The following is a 12,476-nucleotide window of genomic DNA, read 5'->3' as shown; positions in this document are numbered from 1 at the left end:
ACGACAATGCTTTTAATGACATAAAAAAAAGAATTTTTTTAGCTTGATAGGTGCTGCTTAAAGTGCGTGAGCGCCTCCCATTCATAGACATTTAAGCCATACACATCTTCACTTTTTACCATTTATATAATATTTAATCTATGAAAAAAAATCCATGTTGCCTTTCATAAAACCAATAATAAAAAAACCCATGTTAAAAAAGATCAAAAGACCCCTAGACTCTTGATTTATTTTTTCATGGTTTCAAGGGTGAAGTTATCATTTTATTGTGTTTGAAAACATTAAAAAACTTTAATACTTCTATTTGCTTGTATAAAATTTCTTAATATATATATATTGATTAGTACTTAAAAGTGCATTTTATCAAGATTTTATATCATTATTTTGCACTAAAAGTATTAATAACTCCTTAATTAGAGCATATTTTATAATAACATAAGATACTTTTAATTTATGATAAATGTCCATCTTAAATGCAGATCTATCATATAAATAAAAGGATTGATTGATGAGTTTAAGTACTAAAATTGAAAGGACAGAGAGGGCCAAACTTAGAAAAGAGATGCTGATTCAGTCTAAACTGAAATACCATTTTGTTATTAGATCATAATTAGAGTTGCAAAATTTGAATTTAGATCTGTTTTATGTGAATGGAAAGTTAAGACATAAACCTAAAGTTTTTATAAAGAGTCTAAGATTCAAAAAGATCATTTTCAAGTTTAAATTGTAGCAACAACGTAGAAGTTCGAATATGTCCTACAGCTTAGATACTGTTTAATGTTTAGCCCATATCTCAAGTTTTAGAAGTCCAAATGTATTAAAAAAATTTTTTTTTAGAAAGTTGAAACAATTTTCTAAAACTTTCATTGGACAATCTGCTCAAATTTTAACTTTAGCAATAATTTTTTGTTCAGACAAGAAGATAAATGATTATCACCAAGTCAAGATATGGCCACCCACTCAACAATTAGTCAACAAATCAATAGTTTCAAATTTTGACCTCTAAAAGGGCTTTTTCCATGTATTTAGGCATCTTGGTTTTCAAATCAAGATCATGTTTTTGCTTTCTTTATATTTTTGTAATACTTAAATTTTGCTTTCATTAATCTCTTATTTATACTTTTCATTTTCTTTACTATATTTATATAATTATGTTCTTATTTTGTTTATTTATGTTTCCTTTATTCATAATGTTCAACTAAATTTATCATATCAAGGTGAAAAGATAACATTAATGGTATAAAAATAAGTATAGTATAAATTCAACATGGATTTTAATGTTTGATACTAACATGTTTTGTATTTGTTATCTTGTTCACTTTTAATACTTTGCTTGTTAAATGATTAATCTAGATTTATATTGTATAATTTTTGTTTAACAAATACTTGATACTTTTATAGCCCAATCGTATAGGATAACTGACACCTATATTTTGAAAGAAACTTGATTTGTTATTAACATAAATTATAATCATGAATACCTGACAACATTTATAAGTACTAACATTATTCGAATAAGATAACTAATGTGATCATGCTAACAATTTATAATTCGATTGGAATTTTTTTTGTGTGTGGTTTACAGTTAAATAATAAAAAGAATTTATACTATACTTGTTTGAAATATTATTAGTGGATCCTCTAACATTGACAACTATTTCATCCTTATTTAATTCTTACATCAATATCACATTTCCAAGCCCTCTTCAACTCCTTTTTGTTATTATCTATTTTTTTATTTGTAATTTATATAGTTAATCTTTCTATGATTCAACTCCGGTTTTACGGAGTTATTTATTATTTTGACACTTTTATATTTAAAAGAAAACATTGATTTTTTAATTATATCATATTTTAATTAAAATTTTAATAACTAATAAATCTTGTAAAACGATCAAATTATCCTAGGATCAAAGAATATCAATTTTTTTTAAAAGGACAAAGATGTTATTATATTATTCTAGTGAGCATTATAAATGGGTTTGGGTGAACAAATATTTTCAAGGGGAATTTAGCTTTTATTAATTCAATTATTTTCTGGCTTTATAAATAAATAAAGATTTTTTTAAATAAAACGAAATTAATATCAGTTGAGTTAAATTTATTATATTATGTTTTTATTATTCTTTTCTAATTTTTTTACCAAGAGATTTAATTAATTCAAATTTATTTTTTCAAAACTCGTTTTTATTTTATCTTTGTTATATTTAAACTCTATTAATCAATCTTTCACACCATTAGGAAAGAACCAGAATGGAGGGGTGCGTATGACCAAGCGTAAAGAAGTATAGGGACTCTCCTGCCCTGTTATGAAGTATAGGGACCAAAAGTCCAACCTAGAGGTCCCAGGTCTGTAGTTTACCCGAACCCATTGCAGGCAGCCTTGCAGCACTATTCCCCAGTAGCACAACAAACCCCTCCCAGTCCCAGGTATTGATGGCAAACAGCAAATACGAGTATGTCAAGTCTTTCGAGGTTGAAGACGAGATCATGTTCCCTAATCTCATCGTTGTACGAATTGAAGACCGCCATTTTCAAAGGTAAAACAGAACAGAACCCCATTTACAGTTTCTTGGGAATATTACTTCTTAGTGGTACTTTGAATCTTGTTGTAGATTCAGTGAAGTTCACGAATTAGAGAAGCCAAACGATGAGAAAGCTTTGAAATTGATGAGCTTATGTGCTACTTTGGTTTTACAAGAATACCCTGATATTGTCTTCTCTTTTGGCTTCAGTGATGAATACAGGTGGTGCTCTTCTTCTTCTTCTTTTTTTTTTCTTTCAATTAATCCTTTTCTTCTTTTTTGCTAATATATTGTTGGGGTGCAGTTTTGTATTCAAGCAGACGACTAAGTTCTACCAGAGACGAGCCAGGTTCTTTAATGTTTTATTACATGTTGTTCCTTATATTTATTGCTATTGAGGTATTTATTTATCAACTGTGTGCGCAGCAAAGTGGTTTCCATCATCGTGTCTTTCTTCACTTCCGTGTACGTCACAAAATGGAAAGAATTATTCCCTGAGAAAGAATTGAAATACCCTCCTTCATTTCATGCCAGGCCGATTGTCTGTGCATCCTTAGAGGTTCTACAAGAATATCTTGCGTGGAGACAACAGCATTGTAAGTATCGACACGAGATAGGATGCAAATGCTGGTAGTTTGCTGTAGCTTGTAGATGCCAATTTTTTTGAATTTGTGGAAACTTTTGAGAAGCAGAAGGGCGAAGTGTTTGAGGTACATGGATTATAAAATAGCATATGTGTTTCTTGGTTTTGCAGGCCATATTACCAACCAGTATAACACTTGTCTTTGGGAGCTTGTTAAAAGTGGCAAGACTGAAAAGGAAGCGCTTGAAATTTTGAAGGTGCTTATTTCTTCTTCCCTTTCTTCTGGAATCTGTATTTGTGTTGGCATGCATGTGTGTATATTTTCTTTGTTTTGTGAAAACTCTTATATTCAATTGTAAATATATTAAAATTGAGCTGTTCCATCCTGTCTTCCATGTATGTTGTTTATTCTATTCTTTCTGTAGAAATTTCATTTTTTGTTTTGTAAATTGTGCACTTCTTTTTGCTTTTGAGCCTTCACTTGTATTCCTATGTGTTCTTACAGGGTACTCGGAAACAAGAGCGAAATGAGCTTCTCTTTCAACATTTTGGTATCAACTACAGAACTCTTCCTCAGATGTTTCGTCAGGGTTCTTGTGTTCTCAAGACAGAGGTTATTCCCATTCTATTTTATCACAGTTATCTTCCCAGTTCTGGTAATTCTAGGATATATGTTAAAGAATACATGCAAATTTTTGTGCTTCTTGAGTACAATTTGCAACAGTTTTCATAAATTATGAATTTAATATATTGCTAGTCTGTGCTAAATTTGTAAATGCCTTTGGACTGTTGTAATCTATTGTGTTCCTTATATTACCCTGATTATATTTTGAATTTTTAAAGTTAATACTTTTGGTGGGAGCAATTTTTCATTTACAATAAGTGTATACTTCCTCTCTCACTTACAATGGTTATCATGATGGATCCATAGAGAGTATACTCTAAAATTAAATAATCCCACCTTTTGCTGGTTGTAGGTAGAAGATATTGTGAAGTACAGTGAGAATGGAACTCCTATTAAAAGAATGAGGAGGGATACAACAATAGTCCATTCAAAGAATATTGCTGGGAGAAGTTTTTGGAATGAGTACCAAAGTCTTCTTAAAGAGCTGGGTGGTTTTACTAAGGATGTTGGAAAAATTAACTCAGATTACATTAGGTCTTTCCTTTTTGAAAGCAAATTGATGGCATCCACTTGGATTGTCATTAGAATTGATGGATGCCATTTTCACAGGTAAAGTGACTGTGTGCTTGGTAATATTTTTACCAGTTTTTCCATTTAACAATTTCTTTTTATCTGAATGAACAATGAGTCTCAGTTTTTTATACTTGAACGCCCCTGTGTTTTTGTATTGTTTTTTGAAATTCAAAGAATGTCTTCCTGCATACAATTATATGTGCTTAGAAGTTGAGAATCCCTTGATTAGGTATATATGATGGATTATTTTAGGTATTGACAGTCTAAGACTTGACAAAACTCAGAAGTATCCTTTAACCTTGCCTTGGATTCTCTCCTTTTTTCCCCATGGTCGTGCTTCTTAAATATCTAATTTAACATATTATCTCTGTGGATTAGTGGATGACTGAAAACTTGTGAGATCACCATGAAATTAACAGAAAAATCTTTACAATAGTGGTATGATTACTATTCTAATTAGCAGCAATTGACTCTTAACTTCAATGACATGTTGTTTTCAAGTCTCTGATGCATGAAACTTTGTTTGTTGTCTACACTGCTGTGATGCTGCAATGGAATTAAGAGTTAAGTTATATTGTTTATGGTAGATTTTCTGAAGTTCATGACTTTGAGAAGCCAAATGATGAGCAAGCTCTGAACCTTATGAATTCATGTGCAGTGGCTGTTCTACAAGAATTTCCAGATGTTGTTTTTGCTTATGGTGTCAGTGATGAGTACAGGTACTGAGTTTGTTTTCTTTTTCTTTTTCTGTCTTTTTTGATATCTTAACACTGTGCTTTTATCTGTTTATGTGATAATATCTTGTGTACAACTTCCAGCTTTGTGTTGAAGAAGGATTCTCAGTTTTGCCAAAGGAAAGCAAGGTACACTTTAGGCATTTTCTAAGCTGACATTCAAGTAGGATTGGAAGAAAAGCAGAACTGTGTCTCATTTGTTAAACATAGTGCACCTCTCAGGATTTTATATTTTGTTTGCTGAGGTGCCCATGTTCCTGAAAAGATCCTTCTAATCATCAAAATATGTTGATTTCAATGCCTGTGCTGCATTGGTCTAATTGTGGTCTAGCAATATGAATAGCCAGTGAAATTTAGATGGAATCTCCTTTATGGGAAGTTCTGTGTCCTTACAAAATTTGTGCTTGTCATTCTTCTCCATTTTTACCCAACAGACTGCTGCACTCATAGACTTGAAGGAAAAAGCTCTCATTGGCAAGCATGCTTGTGGCTGATGTGCCCCAATATTTTTCATCAACTCCTGGTAAAAGATTAATTTGGACAAGGACTTCTAAATAAGGCCCCCGTATGTCACAATGGATCAAATAAAAAATAATTGAATCTTCCTAGTGACAAAAGTTGTTTTTTCATAGAGAGCTTTTTCAGCAGACTATTGTTTTTATGACTTGTGATTGAGAGATTCAAAATCATTTTGGTATTTTAAAGAAGCTATAGAAGTTGCTGGTTTCACTCTTAACTTAATTGACTTTGGGAAGAAGTGGTTCTCTAGTGAATCTTTCTAATGTCTGTGTCCCTTTTCATCTGAAATGGGGTAGTCAGTCTTAGAAATTATTCTGGCTAAATGTATCATTTCAGTCCATTTATCCTTATATATAGCTTGCAAACAATTAGTTTGCTACTGGTTTTCTTGAATTTTTTTTGCTGATATATCATTGGAATTCATTCTAAAAATCACATGCAGCAACATCGTGTCTATTATGGTATCATTCTTCACCTCAATGTATGTGATGAATTGGAAAGCATTCTTCCCTGAGAAAGAGTTGAAATATTGTCCGGCTTTTGATGGAAGGGCTGTATGCTATCCATCAACTGAGATTCTACGAGATTACCTGGCATGGAGACAAGTTGATTGTGAGTAGCCTTAACTGATTTTACTGCTTTGCTTAAGTGTTTATAAAATTCTATGGCTTTTGAATCTATAAGCACACTGATGCTGGTTTTACCGACACTGCATTGAGGCTTGAGTTTCATGTTGGCTGACACTTGAATTTGCTATTGTAACATGCTTATAAAACCCTGTGTTGATGGTTACAATCTTCTCAATTCTCTGGGTTTGCACTTTGCAGGCCACATCAACAACCAGTACAATACTTGTTTCTGGATGCTTGTTAAGTCTGGAAAAAGCAAAAGTGAAGCTCAAAGAACTTTGAAGGTGCTAATCTCCACCCTCTTTCTCTGTGATGCTTTTAAATATACTCATTGTACTTGCTTTTCTGTACTTGTAAATAATAACTTCAGAGTTGAGATTCATGATGTGATTTTGATGTTCCTTTCATAATTATGTTTCTCAATTCTTTTATTCTGCAGGGAACTCAAGCGCAAGAGAAAAAAGAAATGCTTGCTAGGTTTGGTATTGATGACTACAATGCATTACCAGTCATGTTTCGGCAGGGTTCTTCTGTTTTCCAGGTACATATCTTTTGTTCTTGCACAGAAATTCCCAGTACAGCATTTCTGAACATTAGCTATCCAAAAAAAAAAAACATTACATGACGTGAATGTCTCTTGCATGATTGGGAAGCATATAGGAGCAGAAAAATACTGTTTGATTATGCCAGTTGCATGAATTGCTTGTTTCAGTCCGGCCTTGAAGAGTAATTGATGGGGATCCTCAGTAATTTTTTTAAGGACTAATTTAGAAAAAAATTATGGTTTGACTTTAATAGTTTAGTTCCCTTATGTTTCCTATTTTTATCAGGACTTATTTTATCGGTGTCTATTAATAGGCATCATTAGCAGACATTCCACTTTATCATATTATTATTGACTTGGTTTTCTTCAAGATTAAATGTCTCTCTTATTTAGGTCCGTATGTCTCTCTTGGTTTGGTGATCTTATTCTCTTCGGTTCAACAGCAGTAGCCTTTGTCCAAGTTAGTGGCCGCTTAAGAAGCATCTATTAGTAGGCATCATTAGCAGACATTCCACTTTATCATATTATTATTGACTTGGTTTTCTCCAAGATTAAATGTCTCTCTTATTTAGGTCCGTATGTCTCTCTTGGTTTGGTGATCTTATTCTTCGGTTCAACATCAGTAGCCTTTGTCCAAGTTAGTGGCCGCTTAAGAAGCACCAGCCCACATTTCCAGCTAGATCTTTGTTGCCATCAACTGCTACCATTTCACCACAGTGAAATGACATGGCAGAATAACTGTACTTTCATATTTTCATCCCTATCTCTGGTTAAATATCCTTTAAACTGTTGATTTTGGGATTGGGGCATGGGATGAATGCTAAGTGATTGGGTGAACAATGAGGTTCGCTTTATGCGTGGAAGCATATTAAATCATGATCTGAGGTTTAACTTAAATGTGGATCGTACAACATCATTTGTTTACTCCACCTTCCAACATGCACAGAATCATATTCTGCAGCCCATTGCTTTGAGTATAGTGATTGTATTTATATCATTGTGTTCTTATATGTGTTCAGCCTTCCTGCAGTTTATTTAGTAGTATTCTGGTTATGCTTTTTTTATTTTTTCTGTGTGCATGAACTTGTGTGAGAGTGAGTTTTTGGGAAGCTGAGAGAAGGTTTAAATATTGGTGACAAACAAACATTCCCTAACAGTTAAAGAAAGAACTCTACTTTCCATATGTTTTAAATTTTTCTTCTATTCAAAATTTAACCACTATAATTTTGAAAAGATTGTGGTGTTTTAGTCCTTTACTTGTACGAATGATGAGGATGATTCATTACAACTCTTGGAGTGACAGCGGTAAGACATCAAAGGATAAAATGTTTTGATGAGTGTGGTCATGGACGGACCTTCACTGGACCTCATGGTTTCTTTTTAGGAGATTTAATGGAAGAAGATTGAACTGTTTCCAACCACATTTCAAGCTTAGGAAAGCGTGATTATTAATCATTATTCCTCTTTGTGCTCGTATCCGACTAGTCCTGAATTTGAGATTTGATTTGCATGCAGGATGGCATGGCCCCGAATGAAAAGGGAGCAGCCGGTAAAAAACGTTGTTACAAAGTAATTGTAGAACATTGTAATATAATTGATCAGAGCTTTTGGGAAGAACACCCAGGCATCCTTGGATAGGAGCGTTAGACACCGGGTGATAACAAACTCTCTATTTGTGCGACTTTGAAAGCTCCAGAATTCATTATTCATGTCCTCATGAAATTGCTGTCCATGTATCAGCAGTAGGTCCTGGAAATCTTACCTTGCTGACTTGAAACATTATCATTTTGTGTCTACAGCAATGAGATAGAGGACTCAGGTAAAGTTATAAGTGATCTCTGCGAAGCTGCCTGTGGAAATTTTCAGTTTCGTTACCCGAGTTTACTAAGAGCATAATTTTGCTGATAATGTTATAAGTTCCACGTAAACCAAGATCTACAATATGAGTTACATGTACCTTTGAAATGATTTTGTTTGTGTATCCCTTTCACTTTCTGTCTTTTTTGACTGCCCTGTCTTTGGTTTTGCCCCCTGCTTTTCTTTAGGAAATTCACTATAAGATGCAGGCAGCCACAGCACATTTGTTTGTACAGATAGGGGCTTGAGCACCAAATCTTTTTCAATGTCAAAAAAAAAACAAAAAGAGACAATAAAAGTATTTCTAAAAAAAACTAAATTTGGATAATTGATTGTAAGAAGGAGGCTGCGGCGGGATGACATGAATATACTAAAAACATAGTTTAAAATTCAGATCTCAAGTTAAATAATAGTTTTGCAACCGACATTATCATTCTGGCCATAACTGGTAAATGGGGTTTGGATTGTGATTATTGACATGCATCTGCCAGAGGATGTTGTCACCTGCAATCCGAAAGAATCCATCATTCTGAGCAGAGACGAGCTTTTCAAATTATTTTTTTAGAATAGATTAATTTTTTTAAAAAAAGTTTCTGAAGATTTTAACATGTCAATATTAAAAATTAAAAATATATATATAATTTTAATATATTTACAGTTAAAAAACCCTTTAAAAAAACATTTTACATTTACAATACTAAATTCGGATATCCATTTCAAGCTTGGAACGCGCAGAGGCAGAGCTAAACTAGTTCATTTAATATATATATATACATATGTATATATATATAAAATCAATGCCAATCAAATGGGTTCCATTGCAGAGTTTTCTAAGCATTAGCCCAGCACATATACAAGATAACAAATTATCTACTGTTGATGAGACTGAAAATCTGTTTAATGTTCTTCCTAACTCTTTTTAAGTAATACGTTGTGTGTTTGGTTGCTATATTTTCTATTGTAAAAAAAGATATAAATTCACTTTAAATTTATCTATAAAATAAATTTATTCCATGTTTTGTTATCTTTCTTCCAACCACAGCAACCACACATTTTTATCTCCTCTATATTTGTTTTATTTTTTTTCATTATAGGACAATAATTTAATACAACCTAAAGATTAATTAAGAATTAACAACTAATAGATTCGTTTTTTTTTTTAATAATTGTTTTAGGTTTCAGTGATAACATTTTTGGCTGAAACAAAAGAGACAATGGCAAGTAGCAAGACAACCACGATGCACTGAGTCAAGGGCAGTGAAGCACTTCCTATTACAGAGAAGAAAAAATGAATTGAATTGGATGGTTAAAAGGAAAGAAAAAGGGTTGGAAAATAGGAAATTAATAGTTGCTTTTTATTAGCATATTAAAATAATTTAAAAATATTAAATTTCTAAGTAAAATTTACTTTTAAAATATAAAAATAAATAGGCTTTAAACTCGTAAATGTAGCTATCATCCTCTTTAGGAACCAAAGAAACACTCGAGCCAGTGCTTGAATTCTCTCTGTAGAAAGTCGCTTGGGATTCACTCTATCTATGAATCAAATTCAAAGTTAGTCTACATCACCAAGGAGTTCATGTTAAGAAAAATCAAGAAAAAGAAGGAAAAAAAATATCAGGAGAGTGAAATCTTGCTGGAAATATTGGTGGCTTGATCTGCAAGAGAGGCAAGTCAGAGATGAGCCCACCTCTAAGAGAATAATCAAAATCAATCAAAGAGAATATATAACGACAAGAAATGTTGGTTTGTGGGACTCTTTCTAATGCACAAATTTGGAATTGTGTTTGTGTATAATATTGTATGGGTTGGGTTGCCTAGTTCAACTAGCCACCCGCTGCAACACATATTTATTCGACCAATTATTGTTGATCATGGAGACCTAGAGACTCAAATTTTGATCTAAATAATATTTTTAGTATAACTGAATCAAATAAAAACTCGGTAAAATTCAGTTGATTCGATAAAGTTTTTAGTGATTGATTAAACCGCTTTGAGTTAATACCAAGTAATTTTATTTATTAAAATAACATTATTTTAATAAAAAAAATGATCTATATTAACCCAATGATTCATGTTAACCTAATGATTTATAGAATTGAGCTGATAATTCATGAATTAATTTAATAATCGGGTCATTTCTCGGGTTAATTCCTTGTCAAATATGACAACTATGCTGCAACCCACTCCATAGAGTCTAATAGTAGTCTCACTCTCACACATGCACACAGCACCGAAGTTGGGTGGATCTTAACATATTCCATACACAAATCATTCTAGCTTGTAAGACAACCTACAGCAACCCAATATAATATAACAACTTGATATATTTTTCATGCCAATTCTTTATTTCCACATCTAATCCTGGCACAGCTCTTGAATGCATGCATGCCCCTTTCAGATTTCGTGTTTGATTTTGTTGTGTAAGTAGAACATGAGAGATCGTAAGGAAAGATTTGTAGTTCTTCCCTTCTCCATCGGCTGTGCTTCTCAGTCTAGTGTTGCGGTGGCCACCGCCGCTGAACCCTGCAAGAAACCAAAACATGAGACCAAATCATCACATGCAACAAGTAATCTCACCTCCCTCCTCCTTCCTTTCCGTTAAAATTCTCTTAACAATTCTTTTTTCTTTTCTTTGTCTCTAGGAAGACGGGAAGGGGAAGAAATCTCTTGTCAAGAAAAGACGAAGAGTACTACATCCAGTTCCCTGGCTCTTCCAAAGCCTAACATGTCCAGTGGTATGCACAAACTCGTTAGGGGCATCAAAAGCCTGTCCCACATATTTGGTAAGTGATTGCTTCTTCTTCTTCTTCTTCTTCCTGTCCAATAATGCAATAGATTAACACAGTAGCATATATACAGATTAATGGTCACGTATATTAGCAATTGAAACCGAGTTTTTTTGAACAAGAACCAACTTTAACCTTCGACCAAAACCTGCCGCAGTCTCTTTGCTTTGCTCTTCTCTCTCTATTTCTTGATGTAGTAAAATATTCAAATCCCAAGTCTTAACTAATGCTGTGTAACATGCCTTTTGGTTAATCACTAAGGTGTTCAAATCATCCTTGTTATATCAGCTTTTTTCTAAGTTTCTTAGCACTAATTCTCATATGTGAAATGTCTTCCTCATGTTTCTACCCACCTTTGGTTCATGCATGATGCAGTGTACAAAGAAGATGATGACAACAGAATTGAAGAAGAGATGGAGATCGGATATCCGACTGATGTGAAGCATTTAACACACATTGGGTTGGATGGTTCCACTACTACAACGACAACGACAAATCCTATTAAGGCCTGGGAAAGTATGAAGCCTCCGGAAATAATTTCATTCCCTTCTCTTTCTTTAAGACACTTGGAGCTTGCTATGGGTGCACAGGCTCATGGACCTCTTGTTGAGGTCGATCATTCCACGCTCTCTTGAATGATGGGAATTCTTTAACTTCCACGTCCTCATCGTGTTTTTTAGCACCTGGTGAATGGGAGACGAAGACGACGGATCAATGTTTTTGATGGAGGCCCTCCCTCGTCGCATGATGTGTTGATCATGATGATTTGTGTATAGAACTTGACAATGTTTTTTCGGATGGAGATTGTGTTGGAAAATTATTATTATTATTATTATTATTATTTGTAAATTTGTAAATCTTTGCTAAATGAAAAACTATTTGCATAAAATATTACCACATAAAAATAAATATGCATAAAATTTTAAAGAATTAATTAAATATCGAAAAAAACACATGCGACATAACAATTATTCAATCAAATAAATATTGAATTGAAGAACATTATCTTAATAAGAATTTATGAGACATATTGAAGACAATAAAAAAGAAATTAATGAGAAACTTAAACGCTAATATTACCAAGAATTGTATCTTTTA

The 12,476-nt window shown here is 32.9% G+C and overlaps 2 protein-coding genes across 2 annotated transcripts; both read left to right on the top strand.

Annotated features, from left to right (window-relative positions):
- The first annotated feature begins 2,332 nt into the window (after positions 1 to 2,332).
- On the top strand, positions 2,333 to 8,713 carry LOC105138407 (tRNA(His) guanylyltransferase 1-like). Its single transcript, XM_011044462.1, has 13 exons — positions 2,333 to 2,540; positions 2,616 to 2,747; positions 2,830 to 2,874; positions 2,952 to 3,121; positions 3,280 to 3,365; positions 3,614 to 3,721; positions 4,086 to 4,342; positions 4,894 to 5,025; positions 5,125 to 5,169; positions 6,002 to 6,171; positions 6,387 to 6,472; positions 6,628 to 6,729; positions 8,248 to 8,713. Exons 1-13 carry the CDS (start codon positions 2,437 to 2,439, stop codon positions 8,368 to 8,370), a joined length of 1,560 nt encoding a protein of 519 aa, XP_011042764.1. The 5' UTR covers positions 2,333 to 2,436; the 3' UTR covers positions 8,371 to 8,713.
- Positions 8,714 to 10,853: 2,140 nt separating this feature from the next.
- Positions 10,854 to 12,216, top strand: LOC105138406 (CRIB domain-containing protein RIC4-like). The gene is made up of 3 exons (XM_011044460.1): positions 10,854 to 11,159; positions 11,235 to 11,375; positions 11,754 to 12,216. The coding sequence occupies exons 1-3, from the start codon at positions 11,024 to 11,026 to the stop codon at positions 12,011 to 12,013; spliced, it is 537 nt and encodes a 178-aa protein (XP_011042762.1). The 5' UTR covers positions 10,854 to 11,023; the 3' UTR covers positions 12,014 to 12,216.
- Positions 12,217 to 12,476: the final 260 nt, after the last annotated feature.

This window comes from Populus euphratica, unplaced genomic scaffold, assembly GCF_000495115.2.
Source record: "Populus euphratica unplaced genomic scaffold, PopEup_1.0 scaffold102.1, whole genome shotgun sequence".
Classification (NCBI taxonomy): domain Eukaryota; kingdom Viridiplantae; phylum Streptophyta; class Magnoliopsida; order Malpighiales; family Salicaceae; genus Populus; species Populus euphratica.
Note: the sequence above shows the minus strand (reverse complement) of the source record. Positions and strands in the feature narration are given on the sequence as shown.

What these genes read in the sequence shown, in the direction of transcription:
- LOC105138407 (XM_011044462.1), top strand. Translation starts at nt 2,437, where the DNA reads ATGGCAAACAGCAAATACGAGTATGTCAAGTCTTTCGAGGTTGAAGAC. An exon ending in TGCGTGGAGACAACAGCATT is followed by an intron (nt 3,122 to 3,279) that starts GTAAGTATCGAC and finishes TTGGTTTTGCAG; the next exon opens with GCCATATTACCAACCAGTAT. An exon ending in GATGGATGCCATTTTCACAG is followed by an intron (nt 4,343 to 4,893) that starts GTAAAGTGACTG and finishes TGTTTATGGTAG; the next exon opens with ATTTTCTGAAGTTCATGACT.
- LOC105138406 (XM_011044460.1), top strand. Translation starts at nt 11,024, where the DNA reads ATGAGAGATCGTAAGGAAAGATTTGTAGTTCTTCCCTTCTCCATCGGC. An exon ending in CAAATCATCACATGCAACAA is followed by an intron (nt 11,160 to 11,234) that starts GTAATCTCACCT and finishes CTTTGTCTCTAG; the next exon opens with GAAGACGGGAAGGGGAAGAA. An exon ending in AAGCCTGTCCCACATATTTG is followed by an intron (nt 11,376 to 11,753) that starts GTAAGTGATTGC and finishes TGCATGATGCAG; the next exon opens with TGTACAAAGAAGATGATGAC.